The sequence below is a fragment of the Falco naumanni genome, chromosome 3 (genome assembly GCF_017639655.2).
Source record: "Falco naumanni isolate bFalNau1 chromosome 3, bFalNau1.pat, whole genome shotgun sequence".
NCBI lineage: Eukaryota > Metazoa > Chordata > Aves > Falconiformes > Falconidae > Falco > Falco naumanni.
Window position 1 is genome coordinate 17371217 of NC_054056.1, and position 24425 is coordinate 17395641.

The 24425-nt window shown below is 54.2% G+C and overlaps 1 protein-coding gene across 6 annotated transcripts; it reads right to left on the reverse strand.

The window, feature by feature from the left end:
- Positions 1–1920: 1920 nt before the first annotated feature.
- KLHL17 (kelch like family member 17) lies at positions 1921–24424 on the reverse strand. Of its 6 annotated transcripts, none has more exons than XM_040587010.1 (12): positions 24297–24424; positions 13789–14040; positions 13244–13365; positions 12551–12772; positions 11378–11494; positions 10123–10336; positions 9889–10033; positions 9132–9299; positions 8688–8776; positions 7513–7586; positions 6293–6474; positions 1921–5620 (listed from the first exon to the last, which is right to left on the reverse strand). In XM_040587010.1, exons 2-12 carry the CDS (start codon positions 13997–13999, stop codon positions 5392–5394), a joined length of 1773 nt encoding a protein of 590 aa, XP_040442944.1. In that variant the 5' UTR covers positions 14000–14040; positions 24297–24424; the 3' UTR covers positions 1921–5391. The 6 variants fall into 6 exon arrangements, 5 of the variants coding, with proteins under 5 accessions (XP_040442944.1, XP_040442943.1, XP_040442941.1 ...); XM_040587009.1 differs by lacking the exon at positions 24297–24424 and adding an exon at positions 23970–24211; XM_040587007.1 differs by lacking the exon at positions 24297–24424 and having other exon boundaries at positions 9159–9299; positions 13789–23962.
- Position 24425: the final 1 nt, after the last annotated feature.

Here is a 24425-nt window from a genome sequence, read left to right on the forward strand (position 1 = left end):
ATCGAACTGGGATTTGCTATGTGAGGTCTTATGGGCGTACTGGATGTGTTAGACTCTATTTGCATCTGCCTTGTCTTGGAAGTGAAGTTACCCTGCAGTTAACAAAATCAACATATCCCCAAAGAGGCAACTGTACAGTCAGGCAACGTTTGTTCAGAGAGAGCCACTGATAACAGACATGCCATAAAATTTCTCAAAGGCCTCCACTTCTTTGACCTTTAAAAACAGCCTCTTTATCCCCCTCCCCTTTCTGTCATATAATCCACGAATGGTTCATGGCCAAGCAAAGCAACAGGACACCCCTCCAGAGGGCCCCTATCAGAAACTCTGTAATTTTTATGGCAGGGTGCTTCTGCAAGCTCTGTTCTCTTTGCACAGCTGCGAAACAACTATCCAACAGCAAAGCCACGTCCCAGCACCTCCTGGCAGAGACCAAAAATTACAGCAACAACTGTGTTTTATTCAGGAAAAGTATGATTCCTCTTAAGATCCATGGCTAACACGGTCAACACTGTGATCAGAAATGTGCCATTTCTCTAATATGTTTATTCTAAATAAAGCTCAAAACAGTGATAAAGCTGTCCCTCTCCTGCTGTTCTTGCAGGTCTTGCAAATATGCATCATCTTGCTCACGGGGACACCAGTGACATCAGCACAGCTGGCAGGGCCAGCTGTGACCGGTGGCTGAGGACAGTTGGCTCTCTTTGCATGCTGGGCACACAGGCTTGCTTGCAGGGCAAACCGCTCTCCCGGACTCCCATTGCTTTGCTTCCAGGAGGGCCTGAACTAGGTGGGGAAGCAGTTAGGCTCCAGACGTTGGAAAGACTTTTACAGCACAGTAGTTATTTATAGAAGCCGAAACAGAAGCAAGAGCCTAGAGAGCAGCAAGAAAGAGGACATGGCAGGGCTACAGCCAAGTCTGGCACGCCTGCTGTATTGGCATCGTGGTTTAACTGCAGGGCTTGCAGTACACATGCATGGGAAAGTGCCCTTTCAAGTCCCATGGGATGTTGCCATGCAGCTTCTCAATGCTCTTTTGACCCTGTACACTCCCACCACCGTGAAATCGGCTTAGTATTTCCCCCACAGGCAGCAGTGACTGGCAGCAGCCAGGGAAGGCAGATCTGATCTGCTGCAGAGCCTCCCGGCTGCTGAACAGGGCCAAGCAGCTACGCCTGCCCCCAGGCAACACCTGCCCCCAGGCAAGATGCACGTGGCAACTGGAGGTAAAGGAGGGTGCTTCTCATCTGGTTTTCATTTTCACTGCAGGGGAAGGCTGTCAATAGCCCTGGGAGTCCTTGGGAGACCAAACTAGAATTTAACTGTGGGAAGAGGTGTAAATCAGTCTGCCTCTAAAGCCCCTTGGGCTGGGCTTTTCCTGCTGTCTCCAACACCATCAGCATCTTTGCCCTGCTCTTTCTCTGGGGCAGGGTGAAGGCGCACAGAGCAGCGGACAGCCCCAGCACAGCACCCTCTCTGGGAATACAAAGCACCTTATCTGCAGGACCCCAATCTTCCCGGCCAGGCACCCAGCACCAGCCAGCTGCGCGTGGGGCTGGGACCTGGGCTGAAAGCCACTCCTTTTAGCTCACCTGTAGTGCAGCAGTGCCTTCAAAGCTGCCTTTGGCTCCTCTGGCCTCCTTGACTAACGTTCACAACGGCAGGGCCAGCCTGATACGGCCCCTGGATGGGTACCTGTCCCTGCTCTGCGCAAATGCCTCAAGGCCTGGAGCGGCTGCACCCAGGCAGATGAGATCTCATTGGCGGCTGCTTAGGCACAGATGTGCAGCAGCCTGCCATGCACATCCTCTGCCTCGGGCTCCTTCCCCTCCTCTGCACAGGGCAACACAGAGAGTAGCTCCCTGCCTCCACAGGAGCAGGGCCGGAGAACTGAGAAGGAAGGATGCAGGAGGCAGGATCCAGTATTCAAGAAAATGTCTTTATTGTACATGTTGGCTTCTATTGCTTGTATCCCCTCCCCAATCCCATGTAGTGCAAAAAATTCAGAGAAACAAAGTTCCACATAAATAAGTCAGATAACTTACAGAGAAATCAAAGTGAAACAGTTTGACATGGAGTAGACCGGCTCTGCCTACCAGAAAGGCCAAGCGAACCTCTCCCCCCACGTTGGGGGGGAAGGGCTCCTGCCTGGTCTTGCTGTCTCATGGCAGACCGACCCCAGGTCCCTGGGCAAAACACATCAACATACACAGCCTGGAGCCACCCGCTCAGGGGTGCTCCTCAGCTGGGAAAAGCTCACATGGGAGATCACACAAATAACATCTTGGGTGAGACATCGCTAACTAAAACTGGCAGAGAAGCCACACACAGCTGACAGTTCTCCTCCCCTCAGACGGGGAACTACGCATAGACAGACAGACACAGACACACAGCCCCTCCGAGACCTCCTCCTCGGCAAGGGCTGTGCAGCACCAGAAGCAATTCCACCCTGGAATCTCCCAGGGCAGATGCTGACACCTCGTGTCCACACAGTGTGGGTCAGGGTGCTCCAGACCCCTGCAAGCTGCTGGGGAACTATTTTGCCCTTTCCTTCCTTCTTTCTCTTTTACAGGAAAGCAGTGAGCATCTGCATAGTTAGTACATCAGAGACACAAAAGGCTCCCTCCTCCCCAGGCTTCTGCAGAACAGGCTCAGTGGTGATATTGCTCAGGACCCAGCCGGTGGGTGACAGGAGCCACACTGCCCCTTTTGCTGACCCTCGAGGCAGGACAGCACTGCGCATCGTTTGTAGTGTACATTGCTGAAGATCACTGGGGCCAAGGGCGTGTGGCGCAGAACTCTCCTCAGCCTGCTGCACTGCCAGCTTCCCCCCCGGGTTTTGCCTGCCTGCCACCCCTCTAAGACAGCAGCCCCCCCTTCACACTACAGTGGCCACAGCTGGACCAGATGCCGAGCCACTGCTGTAACAACTCACGCCGTGTCTGAAATGAGCCCCGTTCCTCCCTTCAGCAGTCCCTGCGCTGCTCCTCTGTGCCCTTCGGCAGCTGGCTGGGCTGCACCGGCCTTTCGCCGTTCCTCACACAGGTCCTCAGCAGGACCTTGGCATACAGGGCCAAAGCCCAGCAACAGCACCTTCCACTTCTGACACGGCTGTAGGGCTTTTAGGCTCATTCTCCTTCAAAGAGGTCCCTAGAGCCAGGGGCACCTTGAATGTGCTGGCCGATACAAGTCCAGCAGAAGACAAAAAACCTGATGTTGCTTACAGGAATGGGATGGGAAGGAGTGGGAGCCTGCCCATGCGTAGGCACACGCACGCAACAGGGCAGACGTCACCGATTTCATCGTTACTCTGAACAGAGCAGATTCATGTCACCTAGTTAGGGCAGCCCTACTGGGGTGCTGACCAGGAGGCAACCTGCACTAGCAGAGCCCAGACATTTACAGGGACCTCTGCAATACAGAGGACTGGGAGAGCTGCCAAGCTGTGACAGGCTGGGGCAGAGGCTTGACAAGTGAGAGAAGAATGAAAAGCAGATTTAGAGTCTGTTCCAAAAGCCAAAAAGGCCTCCTGAGCCTGAGGGGCCCAGACTGTTCTTGGGGAAGAGGCTGGGGGAGAAGCAGCCCAGATTTTCAGAAGCTGCTGGTAATTTCAGGTGTCCAACGTTAGGCACTGTAAGTGGGCTTGTAAAACATGCAGGCACCTGTCCAGGAGAAATCAGATTGCCATAAAAATTGTCTTAAGCTGGGGAGTCCCTGTCTCATCTCAAACTCTCCTTTCACCCCGAAAAAAAGATAAAAGAAGAAATCTCTAGCCACTAGAAAATTTAGGCCAGCGAATACCGTAACAAGTGAAATCTGAACTCTACAAATGAGAAGAAGGTGTGTGGGGGGGGGGGGAAGGACAAAGGAATGAGTTCAAAACAGTTAGACCATGTTTCCAATGCTACATTTGAACACTATTGAGGTACCAGTGGTTGAGTCATTCCTATGTAACGTGGAGAACACCTGATAATATGTCTCAGTTCAAGGCTCATACATGCACCCTACAGCATATGCACTGAAAACACCACCCAAGAGGTTCCATGGCACAGGTGGGTCTAGGCCAGACCTGTGACTTACAGTACTAATTTATCAACCTTTACTTCATTAAAGTGGTTGCTTAATTGCCAGGGAGTCACTAATTGCAAATGGTCCCTTCCATGCTGTTTTCACTGTAAATACAGTATCTCACACACGCACACACCCCCACACATCTATAGAGAACATCTTCCAGGACACAGTCATCATCTCATCAACAAATGAGAAAGCAATTGCATCCCTTCTGCTGCCTTAAAAGCAGATGGGATGGGGAATACAAGAACAGTGTAAAAAATAAAGGGCTATGAAGTAATTAAAAATTAAAATATTAGCATTCAAATAAAAAAGGCAAAAAATTAACAATAAAAAAAAAGTAATGCCAGGCAATCCTCATTTAGAAGGCTAGACTGTCCTTGTTTAAGAACCAATACCTTTCCATGAACTCAGAATCTGCTCTGCAGAGAGGAACAGCAAACAGGCTGCTCTGTTCCCAGCCAAACTGTGAACCAGGACCACGTGCAGGGAGTAGGCAGCCGCACAGTCATTTGAACCTGGGACAGCAATGGCATGGATGCAAACAAGGTCATTCAACCCATCTGCCTGGCTGGGGACTCCCCAGAGCAATGGTCAGCTGGGATCTTAGTGAATGAGGTGGGGCCAGCTGAGTATGGAGATGCTGGAGGGTTCAGGATGCTGCATCCAATTTTGTCTCCAAACCTCACCTCCTCCAGACGCTGTCCCGTAGCTGGGCTTCTTTTGTTTGTGTATTTTAAGGCATCAATTAGACACCATTGAGAACCATACAGTGGCCTCAGAGTCTTTAACAGTGCACAATAGGCTTGGTAAAGAGTTTGGCTACAGTGACATTCAGAGGAGCAGTTGCACATTCAGCCATGTCCCTGCGAGGAGTGCTGTCCACCTCTGCCACCCCACTGGACTCCTGGAAGCCTCCAAGGCTGGCTGTGCTCATATGTGTGGCACCGGCTGGATCACGTGAATCCAAGAAGCAGCAATGGTTTAAAGTTTCCCCTCCCCAAAGAAAATATACGCCCTTTGGGTGAGTGGTGAGATGAGTCTGAACAGAGCAGAGAGCATCCCCTCTCCTCGCCCTCTACAAGGAGGGTGCTCGTCCAGGAAGCACATTTCTAACTGCTGTAGTCGTGCTGATCCGATGTGTGCACCAGGAGTGGGGATAGCTCCGGGGGTCTGCAGGAGTGCTGGGGCTGGAGGCAGCAGCCGGTACCTTCACTCTCCTCCTACAGCGAGCGGCTGCCCCGCGGGGCGGGCCATGCTGGCCTAGCACTCCGCCAGGCACCCCTGTCCCCTTGAGGTAAAGTAGATCCTGACTCTTTGTCAAAGGCTTGTCGAAGACACGGACAAGGTGGGCGAGGAGGGGGGCGGGAAGTTGAGGAGTTCCAGCACAGCCACCCCCACGCTGCTGCGGCGTGTGAACATGCACGAGGCTGCTACCCACTTGTTGGTACGGGGGTTGTACTTCTCAATGGAGTTGAGGCTGGAGCTCCCATCGTTGCCACCCACTGCATACAGCCACCCATCCATGGCCACCAGGTCGTGGGTGCTCCTGGAATGACCATGAAAAGACCACAGGGGTGTGAGGCTCGAACACGGTGTATGTGGGGCATTAGGGGAGCTCAGCACCTCAGAGGAACCGGCCAGAGCTCTGTCATCCCACAAAAGGGAGTGTCCAGCCTCACAAATGCCCAGTGAAAATGAACTACTGGTGCTCCGTCAGTCAGTGGCAGAGTGCAATACAGAGCCTCAGATCTTTCTCTTCACTCTGATACCCTCCTCCTGCTAGAGGAGGACCACCTCTAAGTAACAGGCCCTAGGAGCCTAAAATCCTTGGACTTCCAAGCCTTAAATCCTCCCACAGCCCAGCAACATCTCCTACATGGCCTCAGCTAGCTGCACCACCTGATTCTTTATGGCCACAGAGACTGCCAAGAATAAATCCCTTTGCAGAAAGCACCTGCTGCAGAATGTCCCTGCTCTGCCCTCCTGGCACATGCGTACCAGTCCCTCGCAGTGCAGCAGGGAGTGTTGGCTGCCTTTGTGCAGGCAGCACAGAGCCAGCCAACTGCAGCATTAGCCAAGCCCTGGGGCATGGTCTGCATTTAATGGTTTGCAGCGCCAAGCATGGCAGGGCTCTCGGTGAGATGGGATCCCTGTTCCTGACTGCAGGAGCTGAAGCTCCCCTGCAGCTCGGGACTGTGGCAGCGGCAGAGCTCCTTACCTACGGATGTTCATGGGTGCCACACTCTCCCACGTGTTGGTTTTGGGGTTGTAGCGCTCAACAGAGTTAAGGCAGCTGGTCCCATCGTTGCCACCAGCCACGTAGAGCATCCCCTCCAGCACGGCCACTCCTGCACTGCTCCGGCGGCTTAGCATATTGGCAATGGGCGTCCAGGTGTTGATCTGGGAAGAGGCAACGTTTGTTTGTGAGCCAGTAATTTTCTACGTAGCCCTGCCAAACCAGTCCTGTGGTAACCACACAGCTCCTCAGATAACAGTCCTTCCCCCAAAAAGACTGCTGGGGGGACCTAACTTCTCTCCTTTTGGCTCTCCAGCAGAAAAGCTGCAGGCTCCAGGGGAGGCCACTGCCGACTGGCTTGGGAAGGCACAGCCACAGCTGGCAGGAGCCCTGCCAGCCCAGGGGCCTGAGCAGAGATCCCTGTGCCAGGCCACCAGTCATGTCACAGATGAACGCCAGCCCAGTCACGGGAGTTGAGCTGTATCTATTTCAAAACTGTACAAGCCACAACTGTGGCTTGACAGCTCATGAAAAACCTCCAGGACCCTCTCTGATCTTTTTTGCAGTCATCTAACCTGCTCTTAATAGAGCTGAGAGATCCAAGGCCCAACACATGCCCCTAGCCTGCCACAACCCCTTCTAACTGCTCTGGATGTGCGTGCAGGGAAGGACCTCATCTGGAAGCTGGAAAAAGCTCAGGGCACGTACCAGAGCCTTTCCTCTTCGAGAAGTTGAGCTGGCCTACAGGCAATGGGGATAGTGTTCTGGCAGCTGACAACCTCAAGGAGATAACCCCGAGCCTGCAGCTTTGGCTCATTTTGCTCTGGATTGCACCCCAGATATTCTGCCCTGCCAAAGAGCTGGGGAAGGGGCTGATACCCGCTCCATCTCATAGTCACGCACGGTGGCTTAAGTCTTCAAGGAGGCAGGCAGGTCAGTGCTGAGCAGGCTCCTGTGGGCACGCTGTCTGCTCCACTGCTGCTGCAATACATTGCTAGGAAGTGGTCTTAATCACTTTATTAATCACTTAATCACATCATAAGCTATGGCAGCTCCAAGAAACCATGCGTACCTGATCTCTCATTGTCTGCTAAGTTCTCTAGCAACTTGTGTAGCCCTCAGCTTTCTGCAGGGCCCTTTCAGGCACGCATAAGGAGGGGAGAGGGAAAAGGGTTATCAGGCATGCTCTCTCTCGTATTTACCTGGGGCTCATACTTTTCTACTGTGGCTAAGTGGGATGAGCTGTCATATCCCCCAACAGCATAGAGGTTGCCTTCTGCAAAGACAGTCACACATGCACAGGAGTTAGCTAAAGAGCACGGCCCCGGTCCCAGCACAGCCTCCCACAGCTCTTGCACAGGTATCAGCTGAGCTGCAGTGCCGCCTGCTCCCCAGGCAGCCAAGCTCCTCTCAGCAGGGCTCCCCCAGCTCCCCCTCCCCTTGCAGCAGGAGCACTGTGAAATATTCATCAGGCAATTTCTCTGCCACACTGCAAGCTTCCCAAAGAGCTCGTTCGCCTGCCACTTCTTGACCTCCTCATTATGGGAGCTGCAAGTGCTCCCCACCAGAGCAATGGGTTGGTTATTTTTAGCAGCAGAGGCTGGAGCAGGGGAAGGCAATAAAGGCTGTGGCAGGCAGAGAGTATGAGCTGGTGATGGAGGGAAGGAAACCTCTGAGTCAGCACTGAGAGCTGAAACCAGAGAACAAGGCAGGGGAGAGGCACCACAGAGACACTGGGACACTGCACAGCAGTCCCTGGGATGGTGGGGAACAGCATGCTAACCTGGCATCCCCAGGGAGGTCCAGCACCTGCTAGGGTGAAGAGTCATACTTGCATTAACCCCATAGCTGCACTAAACAATGAAGTGGTTCTCACACTGCACCCTCCTTAGGGACAGAACTCGTTCAACCAAGTCAGGAGACATTGCACCTAGTGTTGTGACACCCCTGGCAGAGAGTTTTGGCCCTGCACCACCGCTTGGATCATCAAGCTCCATCAAAAGGACTGTCCTGCTTTTGTAATGATGGAGTAATAAGGTTATCTTTTCCTTTCTAGGGACAGGTGATCATCCACAGCCAGCCCTCTTGCTCCAAAATGGAAGGGCCACAAAGGAGCTGAGGAACAAGTTCTGGGTTCCCTCATGAGTTGCCTGCAGAATGTGATGAAACACAATTACACTAGGGAGACTGAGGAGGAGGGCAGAGGCAGAGAGCATGTCAGGACATCGCAGAGGAATGGCTGGGCTACTGGGACTCACAGCTAGGGAATCTAGGAAGAAGGGGTGGGAATTGGAACTGAATAACATGAAAAGGAACCACCAGAAATGCAAGAGACAGTCTGCACAGAAGTCAGCCAGGTCCTCATGCCATCACCCACCTAGTGTTGCCACCCGGACGTAGCGTCTCCTCGTGCTCATGGCAGCGATGGATGTCCAGGTGCCTGTCAGAGGGTCGTACCGCTCTGCGCTGCAGCAGGCAGGGACACAGGAACATAAGGTGTGACACTGGCAAAGCCCAGGTCAAAGCTCTTTGACACAGGCCCTCAGGGGCAGCTCCCAAGGAAGCTTGGGAATAGATAGGGAAAATGGAGGGAAGAACTGACAAAGGCTGTGTTCTGTTGTGACAGAGGGCTACAAAATGGGTTTTCCCCGCAAAAAACTTTGCCTGGAAGGCACTGGAAGACATAGCTGGATCGCAAGACATGTACTCTGGGGCCAGTCCATCTGTCAGGAGCAGGCCTCGTGGGCTCCCCCAGGCACCCAGCACCAAGGCCAGTGCAGGCAAGAGCAGTGGAGGAGCCTGTAGCAAGACAATCCCCTACCTGTTCAGACATGAGGCCCCATCGTACCCTCCAGCAGCATAGAGAAGCCCATGAAGCGCTGCTACACCCAGGCAGCTCCTCCTGGTGCCCATGGATACCTCAGGTTGCCAGGAATTGGTGACGGGATCGTAGGACTCCACTGTGGCCAAATCAGAGGTCCCATCGTAGCTGCAGGGAGAAAAAGGGAGAATGCGTTAAGAGCTGTGAAGCCTGGACTGCAAGTGAGGCTGCGGGCTTGTCCCGCTGTGCTAGAGACGACCAAGGGCCTAGACAGCACAGCTTTGCTGGTGTCCCTGTCACCACCCCTCTCCGCTGCCCAGCTTCCTCGAGGCAGAGCGCCCCACAGCAGCTGCTGGCAGCGCAGAGCCCCGAGCAGGGCTCTCCTGGGGGTCTGCGAAGACCGCGGGTCGCAGAGCCCGGCGGGCTGGGGAGGGGGCAGGCTCTTAAGGGCCTGCAGCGTAGGGCTAAGGGAAACGGGAGGAAACAGCACAAGTCCAGGACGTAGCCACCACCAAACTGAGAACTAGCAAACTCACTGCTCCAAACTGCAGGGGCAACAGAATAGTTTTCAGTTGCTGTGCCCAGTTAGTAACCCAGAGATAGCGGGCTGCTTTGTCCGGAGGCTGGCCCTGGGAGGTTCTGCTGGCCATCTCTGCTCCCAGAGCAGCTTTGTGCCGCTCCTGCTGCCGGCTCTGTACAGCAGGTGCCGAAGGCAGCCCTGCCAGCTCCCTGCGCACACCTCCCATGCCCTCCTTACCCGCCCACAGCATACAGCTTGTTCCCAATGGCAGCAACGCCCACTCTGGCCCTGCGAGTCGACATGGAGGCCACCATGTGCCACCGGTCCGTCCGTGTGTCATAGGCCTCACAGTCCCCATGGATGGCGAACAGGCTCCCCCCACCTGCACACGGGATGGCAAACAGAGCAAACAACAGTCCAAAGGCCCTGGGAAGGGGGTCGCACGTATGTGAGCATGTGGCAGGGCCTTACCCACAGCAAACAGCACAGTGCTGGCCCCCTCGCAACGCCGTGGCCTCGTCCTGCTGTTGCTAAGGACCCCTCTCTGCTCTGGCATGAGGTGGTACTTGAGGGCTTCGATCAGCAGGTCCTTGCACTCCGAGTGATGCCGCACCAGCAGCTCCGTGTCCACATTGCTCATGAGGAAGTCCCGGCTCAGCAGGGGCAGCCGCACACACTTCATAAGCTGAGGGGAGAGGAGTTAAACTCCACTGGCAGGGTGAGAAAGGTTTATGCCAGTGCTGCAAACCCTGGGGACCCTGGCAGGAGCCTGGACCATTAGCTTTCACATCTTTGCAGGGCCAGGAGCCCTCAGCCTAGCTGTGACAGGTCCCACAGATTCCCCCCCTGCCTGCTGCCGGTACTCACATCCTCCTCCAGATCTGATGGTACAAGTAACAATCCTCACCGCAGACACCAGTCCCCTCCCACCCAGCACACCCCATGTTGCATTGCCCACAGGAGGGATGTCTGAGTGCACACAACCAGCAAAGGTGTAGACAGAACTCCTCTACCCCTGGGGCAGGTGGGAACCCTCAGACAGAGTCTTCCTCATCCTGCCCCATCTCAGTCCCAGCCTTCGGGAGGACACCCAGGGATGCTTCCTCCTGCCGCTACCACCTTGGAAGCATGAGAGGAGCGAGACTTCAGGAAGCCAGGGCTGCTGGAGGCACCAACAGCCTCTACTGCAGTTCAGGGCTCCGTCCGTGTCAGGGCTCCGTCCGTGAGAGGGTGCCCATGCTGTGCAAGCACTGGCAGCCCCACAGGAAAGGGCTTAACCATGTCTTCTCCAGTTGCACCTTTGGCAGGCAGGATCGCAGGCCCATGCTGCAAGATGCAGATGCAGGGATGCAAAAGCATGAGCTAAAAGAAGTCCCTGCTCAAATTTGCCCGAGCTTTTGGTTTGAGGATGCATGTGAAAGCTCAGGAAGGCTGCAGGCAAGGCTGATCTCTCCTGCTGCCCACACCCTTCCCAGAGCTCTGCATGCCCAAGCTGCCAGGGGTCAGACAGGGCATCCCCCTTGGATTTGTCAGTAGTTTGGACTTCACTCTAGGAGACTGAACTTTCTCAGCCACACCCTCATCTACGCCTGGACTGGAAACGGTATGGCGAGGACCTGTTTGCTGTCCTCTGGCCATCCTGCAGTTTCCATCAGCTGTGTGTCCACTCAGGCCGGGCACTCGGAGCAGGTGGGCAGAACCAGGGCATCCTCCTCAGCAGACTCACCCTGGGGACATGCTGTCTTCTGCTGTCCACATCATGTTTGACCCAGCTGAGCACAGCCCGGTATACCTCCTCCTCTGATGGCACATTGAGGCTGTCACTAGAAATGAGGTCCAGCACCTGCAGAGTGGGGTGGAAAGGGCAAGTATTGGTTGGTATGGTTGGGAAGGAAGGGACACAATCACACCCCCAGGTAACTGGCCCAGCAGAACAGTGCTGTCAGAGGCAGAGCCCCTGCCTCCTGTAGATGCTGGCAGATGAGGGGTGTACAGCTAGTCTCCCACTGGATGCAGAAGGACCCAAAGAGCAACCAGGTCCTCCCAAAGTAGGCAGGTGCAGCCATGTGTCTCCTCTCCTCACAGCACTGGTGTGGAGACAGCTCTGCCCTCGATCATCTTTCTTGGTTCATTCCCCCGGTTCTGTGTCTGAAGCTGCTGCAATGCCTGACACTTCCAATTAGCATCGGTGAGATCAGGCAGCCGACTCTGCTTGCACACGTCCCTTCAATATTTCATGGGATAGAGCCAGGTGCCCTGGCTGTTCCCAGCACACTCACTTCACCAGCCCAGGACTACAGAGCTGGAGCAGGTGGAGATACATACCCTCCCCTCGCTGCCACAAACCCCACTGCCCCGGGAACAGACAAAGGGAGGTGTATGCATCCTGGTAAGGGACCATACAGGGTCAGTTGATGCAGAGAAAGGACTGGGAATGCCTCCAGGCCAGGGCACAGCACAGTGCCCTACAGAGAGCGATGAGCCAGGGGCCATACTGGCACCACGTGAAGAGCAGCAGGAAACATTAGCTGAGCGCTGAATTAAACATCACGGGTATGTGACCAGGGCAGCCAGGACTTTTCCCTTGTGCTGTGTCCCTGGAGAGAGGGCAGTGTACCCAGAGCTCACATGGCAAGCGCCAGCAACAGCAATTATCCTCCGTGTTACCCTCCCATCCCTATTTCACATGGGATTAAGCTTACGCACAGCATTCTTCCCACATACTGTCTCTCCATTGGATGGAGAGGACCAAAGCACAGAATCTGGATACATTTTCCTGCCAAACCCTGTCCCCTCAGTGCAGGTTCCTTGGGCTCTTGACACACAGACTGTGCCTTCCAGGACAGAGCACAAAAAGCCTTGTCACACACATACCTTCACACTCCCATCAGGACCTCACCTGTTTAAGAGGCAGCAACATGAACTCCTCCGTCTTGGACACCTCCACAAAGTGTTGGAGGACATACTTGTGTGCAGACTTGAGGAGGTCGCTGCACGAGTGCGTGTCAGCAAAACCCCGGATCCCCAGGCAGTTGGATGGGTCGAGCTGGCTGAGTAGGAACTTGCAGCAAGCATCCCGCACACCATTGAGCTGAAGCAGGCTGGCAGCAGGAAGAAGTGTCTGGCAGTGAAAAAGAATGAGGGAAAAGAGAGTTTCCAGGGCAAGGAAACCATTTTCACCCTTGTCTCACTGCAAGTCAGTAACAGAACAGGCTTACTGAGCACCTTCAGGCACACAAGCGCATAAAGGACAAAGCATTCTTTGTTTCCAACAGGACTAAGCTAAAGAACAGCTGAGAAGGGCACCTGTAACTCCCCACAGGGCCAGGAAATGGCAGAAGAATGGCAGATGCTCAGGACTAGACCTGGCCATTGCATAGTGCCCCAAGGAGCCATTCCCAGCCACAGCAGTAACCGGAGCCACCCCTCTGGGCACAGGGGAGCAAATGAACTCCCTGACCACTGTTAGATGCAGATGCCATCACAAAACAACAGCTGAAAGTGTTGAGCAGAAGGAAAGAAGAGTCCCCAGGAGGCAAGTATTGTACAGAATGGCTTTGTGGAGAAGACAGATTTTGGGGTAAGCTCCTACCTGTACATTCCCCTCGCCCACCACAATCTCAGCTGTGTAAGCATATTGCACCAGCTGCTCCAGGGCCTGTGGGTCAATGTCGTGCAGAGTCACATGGGTCTGGCGGCTCTCGCTCATCTCATCTGGGGCAACACAGACATTAGACATGGACAAAGTCCCACAGCAGGATTGTCTCCCCGCAGGAAGACTTGACCATGCATGGAACAAGCCACATCCACCTCCACAGCCCCGCATGACAGCCCAGGAAGGTCTCCTGCCCAGCTCTTAATAAGGAGAAGCAGCAATATACTCTAGGGAATGGGGTCCGTGTCTGCAGGATGGGCATCAAGATACCCATGAGGGGGGTTACGAGCAAAGGGCTTCACGGAAGGGACTCAAATGGGGAACGTTCAACTGCATTTGCTCACAGAACTGACATACGAGCACCGCATTTCCATAGGGTAGGGCAGTGAGAATAGGGAGCAGAACAAAAGGGGGCTTGCAGAGAGGAGAGGGTTTGAAGAGCGGGAGATAACTGGCCATGGGAAAGAGAGGACACTACTTGCTTGTGAACATGGCGTGGAAGTATGGGCTGCATGACGCCAGCACCACCTTGTGGGCCTTGATCTCCTTGGTGCCCACATGGAGCACAATGTCACAGAGCAGCCCGCGTTGACGCATGCGGTTCATGCACATGAAGGCATCGTGATAGTGCCGCTTGGAGTTGTGGGAGATGCTGTGGCCATCACGGTTGAGGAGCTGCACACCCCCTTCCATGGCTGCAGGTAGTAGATGGTGTGCTTCCCTTCTCACCAGCACTGATACGGAGGAAAACCAAAGCATTACCCAAGCAGGAATAGCTCTAGCCCCCGGTATTTCCCACTGTCCCCAAGTATACCTGCCATTGCTCAAAGACCCCATTCAAGAACACCTCCCACCCAAGCAGCCCCTGCCGGGGAAACATCATCCGGCTCATAAACCCGTGATGGGGAGGACATAGCCTCTGGAGGAACACAAGTAATGAAAGCGATGCTCAGACTCTTCTCAGCTGTGACACTGTTTCCCACCTGTGTTCATCTTTGGATCGAAATCCTCCTTACCTGCCTTCAGAAGGGTACTGCTCTACAACATATGTAACCATCTCCAAATCTGCCTAACAAGGCACACTTCCAAGAGCAATGTTATGGACCACAGCTCTTCAAGTGGTGGCTGTTCCCTTCCAGCTTCCAGAAGATGCTAGGAGATTTGTAATGAATACATCTGCCTTCAAAAGTTCAGCTTGGAGAGCTGCTGTCTTTCCTGTGCCCACACAATTCAGAAGGATAAGGCAGTGGGCAAAGGCAGTTGCAGCACAGAGCTCTACAGTCCCAGTCCAGACTCCTGCAGACCAGGGGTTCAACTCTTCCTGCCATTTTATATTCCAAGCCCCTTTTTGGGGAGAGGCTGGGGATTCCCAGGTGGTCCGTTAGGGAATGGGAAACACGCATTTTAATATCCTGATCTCCACTTCCCTCCAGCATCCTCTACCCAGGCTCACCCAGCCTCAAGGCTGCACCAAACAGTCCTGCTCCAGCACCACAGACTCCTGTTCAGCGCTGGCCTAGCAGGTGATCTGGGCAACACAGAGCTCCTAGATCTCCCTGGAAGCATCCCAGCTGAGACCCTGGCTGTCCTTCAAGGGGTAACTTTGAACCTCAGGTAGTTTTGGTTTGACAAGGCTGACAGAAGAAACGGACAGCTAAGATCAGTGATGCTGATCAGGCCGCTGGGACCCAATGCAGAACTCAGTCTGCATGCACACCTACACGCCACTGAGCATGGAGTGGGACAGTCCTTCCACACAATCTGGGACAGCCCCGGCAGGGAACAGCAGTATGAACTTGATCGGCTTGTAGAACTCAAACATTGCCTAAATCAAGGAATAATGGCATTTATTTGCGCAAAGATATTTTCTCTTTCCATTCTGTTTGCATCTAGGCTGCTCATTGTGTTTTGAAAGGCGTCTGACTGTCCCCCTGCAGCAGCACCAGAAGGAGAGGTGGGAGAATGAAGAGAGGATGACTGAGCAGCAGGAGCAAGGAGGAGGAGGAAGCAGGAGAAAAAGGCAGCTTGAAGAAAAAAAAGCCCGTGTGCTGCACTCGTGCGCCTACCCCCGCATCCCTGCGGTGAGAGAATCCCCTCAGTCTCTGTGCTCCTCACGACACCTACACATTGCCAGCCGTGCTGAGCCTAAAAATAGAAATCTACCATGCTGTACCGGCTCAGCCCCGAATGCAGCTATCTATTCGTTTTTAAATAGCAATTGTAACATGTACTAGAGTCTGGGGGAGGAAAAAAGATGAATAAACATCTTTCCTGAGCAGGAGAGAAGCCTGCAATGCCCTCTTCTATTTGTATCATCCCACGTGATACGAGATTCCTCATTTCACTGTCAGCAGGGAAGACTCACGGGCACACAACAAAGGCAACACCTGTTGATGCTTTCCAGTAATGAGTAGGATGCTACTGTGCCCTTGACAGGAAAGAAGAAACCCTGAGCTAACTGGCCCTCTCTTCCAATACCCCTCAGCTGAGCTTTTCAGAAAGCTGCCACATCTCTAGGGCACCCTCAGTGTGTTAATTCACGTGCATGGACACTGCTGGATGAGAGCTGCCTGCACAAAAGTGGTTTATAATTGTTAGCATCTCTACCTGGGCTCAAGAGCTCCTTTCCCAGATCTGGTTCAGTGGCACAGACAGCGCCTTCTTGCTTTTACTCCTCTCCCTAGCTGCAAGCCTGAGGGTCTTCCAGACCTGCTTGAGCTGGTTTACCTTTGTAATGCACTACTGAGGCATACTTCTCCCCATCAGTATTTAATCATGCCCCAGCTCTAATTGAGGGCACTCGCACCACCTGTTCTGGGTGCTGGTAGCCAGGGACAGGAGCTCCCAGCTCCACAGTGGTGGGAGGACCCGGGGGGGGACAACATAGGACAGGACAGAAGAGCAGGAAAAAGATGGGATTGCTTCTCCTTGTGCTCTTGGAGACTTCTGAGGAAAGGTTTGCCACCCCAGCCAGGCAGGGGGAGCACACAACTCCGCTCCAGCGGTCAGGGGAGAGACACAGAGAGCAGACCAGACTGAAGGCTGCTATAGCCAATGCACTGGCATCACAGTAATCAAACACATTTCCAAAGAGGGTCCGAAGTGCTGGGCTCTCTTCCCAGCCCTGCCACTGAGTCATTGCACAACTCTGAAGAAGTGCAAATGCAGAGTGACAAGGGTGACATCATCTTTCCTTGCAATGATTCCCCCGGCGAAGGGGTAGAGACCAGCTATTGCTCACTCCCTCTCCACCCACACCACCCTACTGTCACAGCAAGGGATGGCATGCACCTCACAGAGCTCTGAAGGGCTGGTGCCTCCCTCACCCACACCGCTGTGCGGCACCCTGAGCTCCACCACCACGTCACTGTCTCTGATGTGACCAAGCAGGGAGCAGGGCCAAAGGGAGATGCCATCCCAGTCACCGCACTGCCACCAGGCTCCCAAGAGCATCCACACACCAGGGGACAGCCCATAGCTGACCTGACCCACAGGCAGCCTGAACCAGCTCTGCTTGATGGTTTTTCACTACAGCTTCAGCCATCCCTCCCTCAAAGAGCAGCTCACTCACCCACCTTGGGAAAAGGTCACCCTTCCAAAGCACAGGGAGCGCTGGCATGGGTCTGGCCTGAGGTTTGCCATGGGTACAGCCCCTTCAGTCCCACTTCCCAGTGTCCCCTCTAATCTGCAATAACTTGTTCCCACCAGAACTCTTTTGCTTTAATGGATCAGAATATGATCAGTGGGGAAAAAGGGAAAGGACACCCCACTGCTGCTTGTGCCGCTCCCCGTGCCCAAACTCTCAGCTTCATTGGCAGCACTGAATACTCCTTATTTCCTTGTAAAACTTCATTCCCAGGAAATGAAGGTCTATGAGCACCGCTAAGATATAATTAATGAGGAACAGTGCCTGGACCTCAAGAGACAGTAAAGCAGTGTCCAGAGCTCCAGCGGGGGGAAGTAAATACAAGCCCACTTTTGTGGAGCATGCAGCAGCATGAATGCACGTGTTACGCATCAGCTATAATGGATGCGGTGGTTGACTTGTAATAACTCTTAGGTTATGACAAAAAAAAGAAGGCGTTTGTTTGGCCTCTATGCAACAGAGCGTGGCCATGCATAACAGCTCTGTTAATTAATGCAAATGATCCCTGCCCAAAGGGAGGTCTGTTCTCTTTGCACAAAAAAACATATTTTGCTGAGAGTGAAAAGAAGCATGCTGAGCAATAAACAGGGAACAGAGTATCCTCCAGGGAAAAGTTCAGAGCCTGCCCTTTCCCCAGGAAGGCCCTGGAGAATGGCTTTTTGTTGACAGCCTGGATGGAGATTTTGTGTCTGCCAGGCTGGCTAGGAGACTGCAAAGACACATCCTGTACAGCTGGTCAGATGTTGGGGATGAGTCTTTGCTGTGGATAAGGTGACATCCCCTACTGTAAGGCGTGACATGCCCTTAGTCCTGACATACATTCATGCTTAAATCCATCACTTCCATGTGTGCCCTACCCCTATGCTGATATTCCGGCACCTCTTTTCTGGTAAACCAGCTACAAAGCCCTGCTTTGTGCACAGCACTGCATCTCCCACAGAAGGCTGCCATTAGACCTTCAGGATAAGACATCAAGTCCTTGCTGGCACTCACCTCTATCCCAGCATGTCACAGCGCTAACAGAGCAAAGGGCAGCACAAACAAGGTCAATAAGGTAGCACCGTGTTGCCAGTTCCCCTTTCAGAGGAGCAGTTTTCCCCCACTTCTTGGTGCTGGGATTCTGTCTCCCAGGCAAAAAGTCCTTTTTTTGCCTGCAGACCTCCTCTGGCCCTGTCCCCAGGCAGGAAGGGGCTGCTGGAGGTGCTACTCTGTTGTGCCCTGCAGCTTCAGATCTCTATTCCGGGTGGTGGAGCCAAAGCAGTGCCTTCCACAACAGCACAGCAGAACTCATCCTGGGGCCGAGCAACAGCACAGACACCTGGGGAAGAAGGAGCTTGACAGTAGAGTCACAGGCAGGAATCGCTGCTTCCAAGTGCATCTCCATCTCCCCCACACTAGAAATCAGAATTCTGATTTTTAACCCCTCTAAGAGGAGTCACAGGCCATTTGCTGGTAAGTAGCCTCGGGCAATTCAGCACTCTCCCAAAGAACTGAAACACGAAATACACATTAAAGATCAGGGCAGGACTAGACTGGGGCAGCCTAAGGGGGGACAGGCAAGAGCCCCTGCCCAGCTGTGTGCGGGGGTGTGCATACAAGGACAAATAGCTTCTTTTCTCCTGGGAGCAGGGCTGGGAAGAAGATGTGCTCCTGTGTTCCTGCAGACTCTTCCTTCCCGTCACCAGTCACCAGCCAAGGGACACAAACAGCTGAGCTGGCAGTAACAATAGCTGCTGTTATGCTGTTGCAAAGTAAGACCACTCATACAGCTCGTACCAGCATCCAGAGATGCAGCCGAGTACACTACAGGCCTGCAAATTTTCACCTTACTGCTTTGTGGAGGCCGCATTAATTTGGCTGAGCTACCCCTTTTGTTGAACCCTGTCCGTGGCTCTGAAGCCGACGTCTAACAAGAAGCTTTAAACTACCAGATGACTAGCAGTATTTTTGCATCAGTAATCCTCCTGCAGCAGGCATATCTAAGACACCAGGGCTGTTGTCTTCATAAGCTACAGCAGACATACACTGGCCTTACACCTTTAACTTGGTTATTCGAAATTCTTGCTTCTTTCAGAGGGCCAAGCACTGCCCATCACAAAATACATTGCATTCTTACCTTTCCTGCTCCCTTCCCCACAGCAAACACAAAGAGGATTGGAAATCATCCAGTTGTCTAAACCCAGGACTCAGATGCAGAGCAGCCACTAAATTGAGGAATTGTCCCCACCAGGACTTGTCCCATCAGCACCACTGATACAGACAGATGACTCTGTCCCCTCAACACAACACTTAGGGGTTCAGTCCCTTCTCAGCCCCTGTAGCACTTTACCTGCATCCAGGGAAATCAGATACTGACAGCATGCAGCAGCTCACATCCAATCTTTCTAATACAAGGTTAACTGTGCATTCAGCCTAGAAGAGCCAGCAATTGTGAGGAAGCAGAGGGACCTAATGGTTCAGGACCAGCAAGTGAACTAGAGGCTCTGAACTACTCTGAGCTACTGTGAAGGCTGATTTAGAGCTGCACCTATACAGAGGTCAGGACTGCAAATACTGATGGAAATGTGCCTTAATGTGGCAATGGGAGCTGTCATTCCTGACACCAGCTCTGCCTTCAGAGGCAGCAGTAGGGACAGTAGAATTAGGAAGCTGACAGCAGACTGCTAGACTGAGGACTCTGACACCTTGCACCCCTTTGCTGCCTCCTGATGGACACAACGGAGGACATAAGCACACCAAGAACACACAGGTGGGGTGAGCTGCAAGGAGAGGTTAGGAGCATGCACCTCAGCCAAAATGCTTCTTTCCACCTGCTCTCCTCTCTTTTCTGCTCCCACTGCCAGCACTGCCCCTGACCACATTTGCCTTCTATTCCCCAAGCCCCCTTGCTATGGACAGGAGGGTGAGGTGAGCGCTGCTCCTGCTGATCAGTGGAATTAATCTGCTCCGAGCTAGCCTCAAGGCAGCACAGGGCACCGCAGACAGAGCTGAGTCTGCAGGACTGAGAATCCCCAGCTCTCAGTAGGGTTTGGGTTTTTTTAATGAATTAGGCATAACTGACACGCACTGAATCCTCCTGTCTAGACATCTGCAGAGAAGTGACAAGCTGCCAGAGAGGATGTGGAGCCTCAGCAAGGGGGTGGGGAGGACGAAGAAAAACTGCACACAGTTGCCAGCTCTACAGCACAGAGACAGCACTGGCTTCAGGCAAGAAGGGCACTCAGCACATTGACCTAGTCAGTGTCTTTCAGCAACTCAGTGGGTTGTAATCAATCGGCTCTGGTGCACACAGAAGGTTGGAGGTCTTTTCTAATTAAAGCCTCTTTCCCCTGGGGAGTTTTGTTTGGAAACTCAGCTCAGAGTGGCTCTCAATCATGCCCGCTCACGCTCAGAAGTGCTTTAGCTGAGAGGGCAGAGAGCACAAGGCCTCAGCGCCTGCATTGGGACATTCCCACACCTGAAAGAGATCAAGGGTATCAAACCTGCTTAGTGCCTCTCTGCGTACACAGTCTTCTCCCTCTCACACGCACTTTGCACAGGCAGCAACTCTTCCTGCAGACATCTTCAAATTCAGCTTTTGCCTTCAGTATTTTGCACTCGGAGGATCACAGCATCTCCAAGCAGGACTCCATGGTTGAGGGATGTAGAGGCATCTGTGCTAACATTTGGGACATTAAATAATTGGTTCTAAGCGTCAGGACCCAAACAGGTTTGGGACTGCCAAATTCCCAGTTTAGGGAGAAACAAGAAATGGAAACTAATTCAGGCCTTGAGATGCTCAGCAAAATCTGCAGGTCTCCAGATGCACTGGGATTAGACAGTGGTTCCTACACTCCACCACAAAGTGCACCAAAATACAAGCACAAGGAGGCCTTTGCCTCAGTCAAGGACTGGAAATATGGGTCACGTCTCAATTCCCCCTTCCCAGTGTCTCCCTGCAGACACAGGAGAGGAGCTACCGTTGCAACCAGTGCTATTTTATGGCACAAGCAGTGCCAAACCTCTACATGTCAGCATCAAGCAAGTCTCCTCTCCAGGCAGCAGAGTGATAGTTAACAGCTTCAGCTGTGCTACCCATCACTGTGGTATTCCTAATCTCCCTCTAGTCTTCACCATGACAGACGTCTCTGTGCCCAGCTCATTTTTCAGACAGGTAAACTGACAGATGAGAGTGCTCAGGTCATTGGAGGCAGTCTGTATCAGAGGATCTCAATATTCCTGGCTCGTAAATTTGCCCAGGAGCTCCCTCTCTGCAACATCCTTGGCCAGCAGCTACTCCAAGGGGACTGTGCCCTTTACCTGTCCGCTGTGCAAGGTGATGGTGTCTTGAATAGGTGGCAGCAGGCCAGCTCAGAACAGGTCGCTACCACTCAGCAATGCCCTGACGTCAAATGAGTGGGATGAATTCGGTGAGACTCAGCACGAGCTACTGCTCAGCTTCTAAAGGAAAAGTTGACTCCATGATGTGAGGCAGCGTGGCCTACAGGCTCTGGACGAGCAGATCTTTTACAGACGGGTAAGCCAGGGAACAATGCTAGTGCCGATGCCCTGAGAAGCACTGCTCACAAGTGATTCTCTGAACCAGGAGGTCACCAGCTGCACTTGTCCTCATCCATTTTGCAGAAACTGCGTGGCCCACGCCACGTTTATGGACAGCTTACAAAGCCTCCTGCCAGCTTCAGTCATAGCGTGGGTTGGCAATGTAGACGTACTGGACCACATAAGCAGAATGTGCTTCCTCTTCCAAACAAGCCCAGTGCTTCACTTCACACTGGGGAGCAGCGGGAACCTGTTTTCAAGCCAGAAAATGATTAAGAGAATTCCCTCACATCTTCTTGCAGGCAGCAGCACAGGCCACATACATGAAAACTGAGATATTTGGAGCATGTGACGTAATGGCCTTGAGTTTGCTGGTACACTGGGGGCTCGCCAAGGCCAGCGGGTCCCAGACCCTGGGAATTTCAGCTGAAGGAGCTGTCCCTGAGGAGTCATATCCTTTAGAGGAGGTAATGTGCTTTGTAGCCAGTTCTGGCAGGCCAGGTAGAAAGGGTGAAGCCTCTCAAGCCTACCAAGCCCAGCTTGCCTAAGGGTTCGGAGGCAAAGCTCCAGCACCTGAGAAAATGCAGAAGCCAACACTGAGACTTTCAGCATGGCTGTTTGATTTTTTTTTTTTTTTTTTTTTTTGAGCTGCTGAGCCTGAAATGCAGCAAAGCAAAACCTGAACCCAAAAAAGTCTCCCCACCAGATCTCCAGCCTTTGGAGCACACCTGCCTTGACGTTCACATGCCACTCCGTCTACAGAGACCCAGACTGGTGCCGATGAGAGCAAGGCTGGATGGCCACCAGACAGGCTGGCAGCACAAAGAGGTTCCATTGCCACCCTCACCAAGCTGACCTTAGCTGACAGAAAGCATAAGGGACCATCCTAGCTACCCAAGATGCCAAGGAGTGACTCCATTTGGATCCTAGACTATAAAGCCAAGAGAGCAGGTGACTGCTCCATCTGCCAGCTCCTGGTCCACTCTGAGTTAGATTTTACTGTGATTCATGAATTAGTCAGTTCTCAGGAAGGAAACTCAGATCTTTACACCCAAGATCCTTAAGAGTCTTACTCACTGCCATGATGAATAAAGTATTTCCAGCAGATGCTTGTGGGCCAGGAGAGAAACTTGGGGTGCACAGGGGAAAGATTCCACAGAGACGTTTGCTTGGCTGTAACGATCATAACCAAAGTACATTCAAGTGTCAGCGAGCCACAAAACAGCGAACTCGTAACAAACCAGCACTCCTGGTGCAAAACGCTAGCACACAGACACCCCAAATGTGTTGCGTAGGCCCCATCCCTCCTCCCATCCTTAAATGCAGCTTCTGCCTTCGGACCATCCATACTGAGAAAGGGCAGCAGCTCCCCGAGACTCATTTGAGCTGTATCCTGTCCTAGGGGCAAGAAATTACCTGCAGCAGCCTAGCGCACCTGCAGACTGTCAGGACCAAAAAAGCACCTGAACATCCACATGTTGCTGAATCACTCCCGAACTAACCCTCCCTCCCTGTGGTCTCCAGCAACAGAGCGTGCCCCGAGACAGCGCTCATTGGACAGTAGCCCCTGAAGTCAGAGAAGAGCAGGCTTCCTTTACAAAGCAACTCCATAGAAGCGCAGCCACCGTTTCTGCAGTTTTCTGGCTTGGCACAAAAGCCTGGTCAGTCAGTGGCTGTGTACTGACGCACAGAGCGCGGGGACAGCCACCCAGCCGCTGTGTTTCTGCCTTGTTGTAGGGCAGCCGAGGCTGCAGGGCCAGCGCTCCTCAGGGAGGGAGGCATTTGCTCAGCCAGCAGAACCAGACCAGCTGCCTGCTCCAGCCTGATGCTCCCCAGGACCACCGCCGCCAACAGAGATGCTGTAGCTCAAGGAGAGCCCTCTGCCCTCACAGCCACTGCAGAGGCCAGAATAAAGCTGCCTCCCGCTTCCCCCCCCGTCATGCTATCAGAAAACCTGAGGCGACATTTCTCCCTGTGCCCTTCAGCTCCCCCACAGCCAACGATACCGAGCAGCCCGGGTGCTTCCACCAAGGGGGAGTAAAACCGCGATGCCAGACCTCCCTGCGGCTCTCCCCGCCCCCCCGCCTCTCCAAAGGGCCCCCAGCCTCTCCAAAGGCTCTGAAGCTGCGGGTTTTCCCGTTACTAAAAGGATCTCTCCGGGACTTGGCGGAGGACGGGGACACAGACCGCGCTTGGCACAGCGGCCAGAGCGCCGAGGCGCGGACACGAAGCGGCCGAGGCAGCCGGGGGCTCCCCCGGCCGCGCTGCGCCGTACTCTGGCCGGGAAACGTGCCCTCCCGGGGGGACAGGCCACCGGCAGCGCGGAGGCAGCGGCGTGGAGTGATGGAGAGCTCTGCCGGAGGATCCTCTTGCCACTGCCCCCACCCCCCAGTAACCCCTCCCGGGGCGCTCCCGCGGGGCCCGGGCGCCAGGAGAGGCAGCGGAGGGGGCGCAGGGCCGTGCCCCGGCGGTACTCACGGCTCCGGCGCAGCGGCGGCCCGGCCGGCGGGATGCTGCGGGGACCGCTCTGCCCGCACCGCCGGCCCCACGGCGCGGAGACGGGCAGGGGGCAAGTGCGCGGCTCCTCCTCGGGCCGCGGCGGGACCGGGGACAGGACCAGGGACGGGGCGGCCCCACGGCTGCGGCTTCCTCCGTCACCCGGAATAACCCCACCGCGGCGCGGAGCCGTGCGAGGGATACCCACGGCTGCGCGCCTCCCCCCCCGCAGTTAAATCCCGCCGCGCACGTGCCACCGGGCTGCGGGGAAAGGGGAGCTGGCCCCGCCCCGCCCCGCCGCTCACTTACCGGGCACGGGGGCCCGGCCTGCGGGGGGTGGGGACACGCGTAACCGCTGCCCCGCTGAGGCAGCCCGCGGCCCCGCCGCCGGAGCCCGGTGGGCCGGGCGGGGGTGGGGCGGTCCCGCCCGGCCGCGCG